At 51.1% G+C, this 9,502-nt stretch overlaps 2 protein-coding genes across 5 annotated transcripts in view; one reads left to right on the top strand and one right to left on the bottom strand.

Moving 5' to 3' along the window:
• Nucleotides 1-916: 916 nt before the first annotated feature.
• On the bottom strand, nt 917-1,775 carry LOC120583538 (proline-rich protein 2-like). Its single transcript, XM_039838941.1, has 2 exons — nt 1,342-1,775; nt 917-1,259 (listed from the first exon to the last, which is right to left on the bottom strand). Exons 1-2 carry the CDS (start codon nt 1,773-1,775, stop codon nt 917-919), a joined length of 777 nt encoding a protein of 258 aa, XP_039694875.1.
• Nucleotides 1,033-9,502, top strand: part of TNFRSF11A (TNF receptor superfamily member 11a) — a 49,194-nt gene continuing 40,724 nt past the window's right edge. For 2 of the 4 annotated variants that reach the window (XM_039840156.1, XM_039840136.1), the window contains exon 1: nt 1,725-1,880. In XM_039840156.1, coding sequence (XP_039696090.1) covers nt 1,806-1,880 — 75 coding nt within the window. In that variant the 5' untranslated portion in view covers nt 1,725-1,805. Of the gene's footprint in view, nt 1,127-1,724; nt 1,881-9,502 lie in introns of those variants that run through there. The other 2 variants (XM_039840148.1, XM_039840143.1) reach the window with 2 other exon arrangements.

Here is a 9,502-nt window from a genome sequence, read left to right as displayed (position 1 = left end):
GGCTATATAACTAATATCAAAGTAGACGTCAGAACCCAAGGTTTTGCCATCGGTCAAGAACATATAAGTGATTAAAAAGTTTTATCGAGAAGACATAATGATCCTAAGTGTATGCCTCTAAGCAGAGCTTCGAAAACATGTGGGAAAAAACTGAGATCTGAAAGGAAAATTAGACAAATTCAGTTATTGTTGGAAACCTCTAGCTTTCTCAGAACAAACAAAATCAATATGGGTATTTAAACCAATTGACCTAATTGACATTTAAAAACCACTTGGCCAGACAACAGTGGAATCAAGTGCACATGGAATATCCTCCAAGATATGCCATATGCTTGGCCAAAAACATAAGGCAAGTAGTTCTGGCAGTCATGGAATTCAAAACAATGCATTCTATTGACACAGGACAAGTATTTTCACTGGAAAAATTATCTGTACAAAGGAGTGAGTATATGTGTGCATCCAGCATCGACTAGATTGTGAAGGAAGACGCTCTCTTAAGCAATGAATAAGAAATGACCAGAACATACGATTTCACTTGTATGCAGTATCTAAGGGACAAAAAGAACAAACTAATCAAAAAATGACTCACAAATACAGTGGACAGTTTGGTGACAGACAGAGGGGAGGGCGGTTGGGAGGCTGGGAGAATGGGGTGAAGGGTTAAAGAAGTACAAATTAGTAGCCGATAGTTGGTCACAGGGAGCATGGCAGAGGGAATGCAGTCAGCATGAATATGATGGCTAGTGGAGGGCCAGGGGAGGGAGGGAGCAATTGGGGGGGATCGTTTTATGAACATTATAGATGTCTAACCAATGTACTGTATACTTGAAACTAATTTCAAGAAATAAATTTATTAAAAAAAAAAAAGTGACCAGAATAGCAAGTGCTGTGCCCCAGACAGCTGGCTGGTTCTTTATTAGGAAAGAGGCCAAGGCTCGTGCCTTGATGGTGGCGGGGGCGGAGGCGGTGCGGCTGGCAGCTGGAGAAGATTCCTGGAGGAGAGGCAAGAGCAAGCGGCTGCTGGCTCCAAACTCTGAAGGAGGATTTTATGACGCCTGCCGGCAGTACATTGTGGCGATCCTTTCACTGTGATCTGTGAAGATCCTCTTCTCCTGGATTCCCGGGGGTGAGCATGCACCTTTCGGAGGGCTGAGCGAGCAGGCTCGAGGCGGGCGCGGGGCAGGGGCCAGGCCGCCGGCTGCTTTCCTTCCCGGGGAAGCCTGGTGCACGCCGGCCGGCGTCTGCGATCGTGAGACACCCTAGGTCGGGTGGCAGGCAAACCTGTCTGCCCGCTGGCAGCGTGCAACCTGAAGAGCCAAAGGGAGGAAGCTCCCGGCCTACCTGCCGCGCCTTCTGCGGCAGAGGAAGCGGGCGGGCGGGGCGGAGAACACTTCAGGCCGCCGTGTTCCCCCTCTGCTCCCAGCGCCCCAGTCCCGCCGCACGCCTGGGAAGCCGACGCCGCGCCAGCCGCCCCGCAGTGCCTCGCGCTCGGGCACCACCTGGCGGGCGCGGCCGGGCCCAGCCGGAAGGGGGCGCAGCGCAGCTGACACCGGCGGATACAGGTGCCCTGGTGGGGCGGGCCCGGGGCAGGGCCGGAGCTGAAGGGCCGCGGGGAGTGGGCCGGAGGGCGGGGTCGGGCGGGGCTGGCGGGGCCGGCGGAGAGCGGGGCGGGCCCGGGGCGGGGCCGGGGCGGGTCCGGAGCTGGGGGCGGGGCCCGCGGAGGGCGGGGCCGGCGGACCTCGAGTTCTCAGACAGCCCGCCGCGCCGCGGGGCATCAGAGGCCGCAGAGGCCGCCCCTCCGCGCCATGGCCTCGCGCGCCCGGCGGCGCCGCTTGCTACCCGTGCTGCTCGCGCTCTGCGCGCTCCTCGGCCCGCTGCAGGTAAGGAGGCCGCCCGTCCGCCCGCGCCCGGCGCCTTCTCGGGACCTGGGGGAAGGACGGGGGCTGCGAGACGTCCCGAGCTGCGGATTTGGGGACAGAGACAGCAGAAACCTGGGGAGTCAGTTAACGCGGGTTAGACGGTGGCCGGAGGGAAAGTGCAAGTGGATGGGATAGCGGGGGCTGCGGGGGAGTTGCGGGACCCCAGCGCCGGTCGTGAGTGCTTGTAAAGGCCCACTGAATGGCACCTTTGACGTCATTTATTCCCCCAACATTTCTTAGCCCTGCTAAGTTCCCACGCAGAGGAGCTACTGCGTAGACACAGCCGCTTCCCCCTGCGAACAGAGTAGGCGAGGGAGGAAAAGGTCCGAGGAAAGAAAAAGGGCAGACAGTGCCCACATTCCGCATCCACCCCTAAAATACGAGTTCTTGGGCCATTCGCGCCCCACGCACCTCTAGGTCAGTCTCTCCAACTGGGCTTCGCACCTTCTCCGGCTTCAGTTTCCATGAAGGCTAGAGCAGCACCGGGCTCGCGGGGATGTCTGGAGCCTGCGGTGAAACTGAATTGGGTGGGCAGTTTCTCCAGAAAAGCTGAAGTTCGATTTCTTTTTCTGCCCTCCTTTTTTTTTTTTGGTCTCCTCTCTCCACTCCGATTTCCAGCACAAGCCGTGTAAGGTCCACCAGTTCAGGTTCTGGCCTGAATAAGTATGGAATGAATCGCTTGTTCTCGGAAACCCTTTGATGATGTTAGGACCAAAACCAAAACAAAAACAAACAACTGTTTGCAGTTGGAGAAACCGAGGTACGCGTGGTGCTTGGAGCCAGTGGGGGAGCCGGGAGCAGCCCTCCTCGCCCTGAGCTCAGCCCGCGTGGGGCCGGGACAGCACGCCCTGCGGGCGGTGGCTCAGTCTCACAGGTGCAGCGTCCCCTTATCTGCGGCTCCCCCCGTTAGAAGTACCACATGCTGGTGAAGGGCTTCAGCATGAGGAGTGCTCAGGGTGCCCCAAAGGAGCGTCTTCTTCGATCCTTGTTGCCACCCAGTCTTCTGGGAAGAAATTTCTCTATCATTACTTATCAGGTCACTCAGTACACTTGCGAAGTAAATAAAACGGTACCGGTCTTCTGCGCTCGGGGCGGAGAGCTTAGCACGGCAAACCCAGCACCGCAAATTCTGCAGAACGCGAGTGCACCTGGAGGTTCCTCAGAGGGCAGGGTGAGGGCTGGGTTCGGCAGTTTCGGACTTCCCTTCTCCCTTAACACCGGTCCGCAGAATGGCCCAGAACCCGGTGCCGGCCGGGGAGCGGCACTCGCAGGCTGTGTTTGCGGTGGGAAGAGGGACAAAGCCAGCCTGGTAATGAAAGCCCTCACAAAAGTAACAGCGATGTGCTGTAGGTTGGAGCAGAAAATTCTCATGAAGATTCAATTTCCTTCCTACTTGTACCGGTCTTAGAATGGTTGAGGGGAAAGAAGGCGGAAAAAGTTAATGGAATTTTTTATTTTAAGCGCTCCAGTTGTTGCTTAATTAAGTGTTCAACAGGTTGGACAGGGTGCTACCTTATTTGAACCAAAGGACCAGGGCTGCTGTGAACAGCTAGCGGAGGGAGAAAAACCTGTCAGTTACTCAGTTTGAAAAAGCATCTCACATTGCTATGACAATAACTACCCACATACATATATGCATAAAATGAAGTAGGTTTTAATATTAACAGCAAATGCTATCAAAACAAATTTGTTTTTCAGAGAGATCATTCTCCTCCATTTCCCTTTAGGCCACTTGAATTATGTGCATTTTCAAATCACACCTGAACAGGCAACAATCAAATGATATGGGAATTTCTAATCAAATGATATCATTCATTCCCAGTCTCCCCAGTGGAAATCCAATAACTGTGGAAATGCAGTACTATACCCCAGAGATACTCTGGTTACAAGCACTCCGTATGTTGTTACTGCTTCTTTGACCAACCTATATTACTAGTTCAAAAAAAGGAATTGCTTTGTCAATCCATGGATGTTAATTATCACACACTGAGCAAGGCTTGATGAACTGCTTTGCGTGCTTGGCGGTGGGGTATTGGTTTTATAAAATAGTTGGCAAAAACAGCTTCTAGAAAGTGCTTTATCTGCAAGAATTGTCTTTGGTTTCATTTACCTGAATTAGATAGATTTAAACTTACCAGGAAGGCTGTAAGTTTTGCCTTTTAAAACAGGTCTGTGATTCTATATCTCTCTGCCTGTCTTTGGGAGGGAATTCGTTAGCAGACATAAGAAGAGTGTTTGCCTAGAGATAAAAACATTTCAAGTTTTTATGTTGATAGTTCTGCTGTTCATTCCAAGGAAGAAAATATAGAAGCACGCTGCTTTCGGTTAAGGTCTTTGGTTCTATCCCGCCATGTTTATCTCCAGTTCTCCAAGACGGAAGGGCAGATTCATTCATACCCGGGCCAGCAGACGTTTATGAGATGTGAAGCATTGTGCGAGTGAGAAGTGAGATAGAGACAGAGCTGTGTCCTCACAGGTCACAGTCCAGTGTGGGGACAAGACAGGCGAAGCTTTAACACAGCAGCTGTGATGAGAGAAGTGCTGAGGGTTGGGGACAGAGCAGAAAGGAAGGAGTCAGTGCAGCTGTGGGAATCAGGGCTTTCGGACCGAAGGGGTTTCTGAAGTGGTCTTAGGAGGAGGGAATCAGAGAAGGAACGATTCCAGGAGGCAGTTTAGGAGGACAGCTTTCCAGTTGAGAGGACGGCCTGAGTGGTTTAGGCTTGAAGGAATCTTGCCAAAAAACAAACAAACAAAAAAACCATATTTATGACTTTACAAATAGCACAAAGCAATTAATTCAGGAAGCCCCACCAAACAGCGTTAAACATTTATAGGTTTTGAGATAAGTCTTGTATGGCCCTTATTGAGATGGTAAGGAGGCTAATCTGAGACAGGCCACAGGGCCCTGGAAGGCCTCTGGGGAGACCCCGGGGAGGAAATCCCCTAGGGCGGAGCTCTGGGCTGTAGGATAGGTGTGTGCCTGGCACCTGCACCCGCCGTCTCCCTGCCGCCCACCCCATCCCAGTGGGCAGACCTGGTTATGTTCATACTTTGTTCAGAGAACCACACGCACATGCAGATCAGTGAGTGGCCTTTTAGGTCATTTTGTCGATACCAAATATTTCAAATGCCTCCCCTATTATTTCCTTCCCACATCCTCTCCCTCATCGCCCGCCTAAAATGGCAAATCTGTAATATGAACGATGCTCTGTGTTGATAAGGAAATATGAGCTTGCTTTTTTTCGGTTATCTACTAGAAATTCTCACGTCAGGAAAACTGAAACAATAAAGGTGTATCTTTGAAGGTCAATAAATCAGCGTTTTATGAGGCCATGAAAAGGGGAGTTCCAAACCAGGCTCCTTTGCAGAGCGTGTTGTTTTAAGAAGGTGCTGCGGGAACTCTATCTGCCATGTCAGTGTTAAAATTCCCCCCATTGTATTTTCCTATTTTTGAAGGGCATGGAAAAAATGTTAGTGTTTTTCCCACAGTGTGTCCAGTAGAGTGGGAATGCTGTCTAGGCCATTCTTCTTGGCAGAGTGAGTCTGCATACCGCCCTGATGGTCATCAGCTCTGCAGGGGATCCATTCCCTAGGGAATCTCCCTCCTAGGGCCGTGGCCACCCAGGACAGCCCGTGGCTTGTCGCCTATCTCCCTGGGGGTTTCTGACCCCAGCCCACAAAGGGAAGCACGCCAGAGGGAGTACAGCCCCCCTGACCCACCTCCATGCATCCAGAGCTGGCATGGATAGGATTCTGCTCACAGGTGATTTTTCTCCCCAAGCATCTTTCCATCCTCTGCCGGGTTTGTGGGAAGTCACCCGGGTTTGTGGGAAATCACTCGCCTTCTGTTTCCTCTGGTTGCCATGTATGGGCTTCCTATAGAATCCACTGCTAGAAAGACAGCTTAAGCCCAGCTCACCTGTCCTGCCCCGAAGGCCTGAGCCGGAAGAAAGCAAGAGTGAGACAGCGGGCTTCAGCGAAACAGAGAACTCGGCCCGTCTGAAGTTCTTAGTGGGCTTTTGAGGTTTAATGCTGTGTGGGTGGCGGGCAGGATCACACGCTGTCCCGTATCTCTGCCCTCGTTCTGACAGCCACTCGGTCTGTGTCCTGCCAGCACTCCCTCCGTCTCAGTCCCCTGTCTAGGTGGGCACGACCGGCTGGCGCTGCTGTTCTCAGGGCAGCTGCCCGCCATGTGGAGCACTCTCTGGAGGTGTGCTGATAACTTCATCTCCACATTTGTTTTGTGGGCCTCCTTCGACCCTCAGCCTTTGATTTCTGCGGGCCGCCCCTTCAGGGCATGGCCTCGAGAGAATTCTTGTTAAATGTGTTTGTTTATTTCAACACTGCTGCAGGCCAGGGGACCTGGCCCAGCTGTGTCCTCGGAAGCACGGCCTGGGCTCCGGGTAGACACTTGGAAGCTCACATGGCCCTAGTGTGGGTACCCAGGACAAGGAGAGCTTTAACCTGCCAGAAAGTGTCTGGGAAAATATTCCGTTCTTAACACGCGACCCTGTGTGTTAAGCACATGAAGAGTGATGAGAACAGTACTTGGGCCAGAGGTTCGAGGTGGCGGTGCTTTGTCTGGTGCTGGGCCTGGCAGGGAACCCCAACAAGGACAGCATCCTGGAGTCCTGGGGCAGAGGACAGAGCGGGGGCAGAGGCCGCACTTAAGGGCCTCAGGTGCAAGCAAAATAGTTTAGATTTTATCTCAGCGTGTTGTGGGCTAGGGAGGGACGTGATCAGATTTGTGCTTTATGGGGAAGTGTCTGGGGTGAGTCCGGGGGCAGTAAGGAGGCCAGCGCGCCAGTTCTGGAAGAGCTTAGTACAGGCTCAAATCAGGTCAGTGCAGTGGTGAGAGAGGAGAAGCCAAGTTCAAGGGCGATTCACAGCCAGCCCAGGCAGTGCTGGTGCCCATAGTATAGACGCAAAGGAAGTGGGCTGGTGGGACCTATTATTAAAAAAAAGAAGAAGAAGAAAAAAAAAAATCTGTCAGAACAAATAGCTGACTATTAGATTGTCTTTTTCACAATTTATTAAGGAAATTTGTGTCTTTGTTCCAATCAAAACATTGTTCAGTTTCAGGTAAAGAGGGATTATTTTTTTCCTTATCTAACAACAATGAAGGATGAAATTTAGGCTTTTGAATCCCAGCTGCTTTGAATTATTTTATTGGGAGAGCAGAGACGGTGTTCCTTAAATTCTGTAGAGGTAAACAAGCTGAAAGCCCCACAGTGTTGGGACCTGCAGGGAATTTGTGTGTTCTGGAATTTAGAGCCATTTCCTGACCCAAAGATATCTTGACTCGAAGTTCAGGATGTAGGCAGAGCTCTAAAACTCAGGGCTAGAGAGAGATAAGCAGCCAGTGATCCCTAGAGGGTCCAGCATCAGAGCAGGTGTGACCTGACCCCTGTTCCTCCCACACTGTCCTCAGATAGGTCACCCACCCCCAGCAGAAGCAGTGTTTACCTTGGACCCATAGCTTGGCAAAAAGTTTCGCTCGCATAAAACGCATTTTCCTGGTGGATCGCTAGTGCCTAAGATGAGGGCCGCCCTTCCCCTCTGCCCAGTCCTCTGATGCCAACCCCACTCAAAAAAGTCCTAGCCTAGCAGGTGACACAGAGGCCTGTCTGGCACAAATGCAGTCAGAGCTGCCAGGTTTCAAAGTGGCAGGAAGAAGTGACTGCAAGAACTACCCTTTCAGTTCATCAGAGTAATAATAACTTATTACATTTCCTGTTGAGTGTTGAGAGGACGAGAGCCACTTCCTCCAGCTACCAGAAATTTGAAGACTTTCCATTAAAAATGAGGAAGAATAATTCTTTAACTTTTTGCACATGCGATAGTTAAACCTGGTAAATGGGAAGAGAGCATGTGTGGCATTGCGTAAATCCTATTAGCACGAAAGCTTAGCTGGTTTGGGTTCTCATTACACCCCCCAAATGGGAAATGAACCACTTCCCTAAGTTATTGATTTTTAAAAAACATTTGTTACTCTTTGTAATGTAGTTAGCAACTAACTTAAAAGTGTATCCTTGAGTAGCACAAAACAGCTGCCAGACTCTCATCCAGTTAAACCTGCAGAGAAAGGGTCCTTCCTACCTCCCATCTCTACCCAAGGAAAGAAAGCGGAATCACATCCGGAACTCTCATGGGAATTGAGATAATCTGTTCCATTTTTAGAGTTTAATAGAGATTATTCTCACCCACCCTTGCTAACCCGGTCGATCATTTAATAATTCTCAATGTCAGGAACTTCCCCAGAACAGGCCCAAATCTAATCTGTCTCAGTTTGACCCCATTTCCTCAAATTTGCTCTTTCATGGGGGTTGCAGTCAGTTGGTCAATGTCATCTTTCTTTCACTGTTTCTATTGTTGAAGGTTGTTCGCCTACAACTTCCCTTTGCCCAGGGTTATTCACTCTAGTTCCTTAACCTCTGGGTCGGTTTTTTTTTTTCCTTTCAAGTCGGTGGACACTTGTTTTGCCTTTACTGGCAAAACACAAAAACAAACAAACAAAAGCTCATAAGGCACAGTGGAAAACATCACAGCCTCTGGCCCAGAAAGCTCCCCAGGGAAGATGAAATATTAGAGTCTTTGTTCCTTGCAGTTCTGTGAGTCTGATGCACTACAGCAGAGGAGCGAGCGGGGTGCCAGGGGGACACAGTGGGACGGGACTGGTGAGGAGACCTGGGCAGGTGCTAATACTTGGTCTGAGCCCGGAAGGACAGGTGTGATTCTGAGAGCAGGGGAATGGGCAGAGGTGGGAACAAGCAGAGCATGTAGGACAAAGTCACGTCCCCTCCAGATGGCCCGAGCCTGCGAGAGCGACGAGGGAAGGACCGGGTGCTGGGTCTGAGTCATGAGGGTTGTGTGGACAGACCTCGGGAATTGGGACTTTGCCCCCCGAGGGAGTGTCGTCGCCCCTGGACCCAGCATCCGGAGCACCTGGGAGCTCGTGAGAAATGCACATTCTCGGGCCCTAGCCCACGCCCCCTGACTCAGAAACTCTGGGGTGGGCCCATCCATCTGGTTTAACAGTTTCTCTAGGAGATGGTGATACAGCTCAAGTTTGGGAACCGCTGCCGTAGACCATGGCATTCCGTAAAAAGGCTGCGAGCCCTGCTCTAAGTTGCTAATATATGATTAAATGTATATTAAAAGTACCTGCCATTTGTTGAATCCCTCGTGTATGCCAGTCATACGCTAGGTGCTTTACAGAGATTATCTCTAGTCCTTACTCCACCGTGCCAGGAAGGCGAGAAGCTGAGGCACGGAGAGGCTAAGCAACTTGCCCATGTTTGTACAGCTCCTAAGTGGCAGGGCTGGAACTTTCCCCAGGTGTCTGTTGCAGTGGCACGGTCTTAACCCCTCAGGAAAACTGCTTACACAGTAGGCTGTCTGACTGCATGGGGAGCAGAAAAAGAGAATGATAGGACAGAAGCCAGCTTCTTAGGGTTTGGGGGAAACATCGGAACCAGTCCGCGTTTGTGGAGGTCTGCTCCAGGTTGTACCCTGGTTGAGGGCCTGCTGTCATTAACTGTTATTCAGCAGAAAAGGAAATGCTGTGACTTTAAGGCGAATGG

This window comes from Pteropus medius, unplaced genomic scaffold (genome assembly GCF_902729225.1).
Source record: "Pteropus medius unplaced genomic scaffold, Ma_sr-lr_union100, whole genome shotgun sequence".
Taxonomy (NCBI): Eukaryota; Metazoa; Chordata; class Mammalia; order Chiroptera; family Pteropodidae; genus Pteropus; species Pteropus medius.
This window is presented reverse-complemented; position numbering and strand designations above follow the sequence as displayed.

Excerpts from the sequence above, each read along its gene's own strand:
- LOC120583538 (XM_039838941.1), bottom strand. The coding sequence starts at position 1,775 with ATGCCCCGCGGCGCGGCGGGCTGTCTGAGAACTCGAGGTCCGCCGGCC. Across the intron at positions 1,260-1,341 it reads TGCCGCAGAAGGCGCGGCAG|GGTGTCTCACGATCGCAGAC; the intron begins GTAGGCCGGGAG and ends CACCCGACCTAG.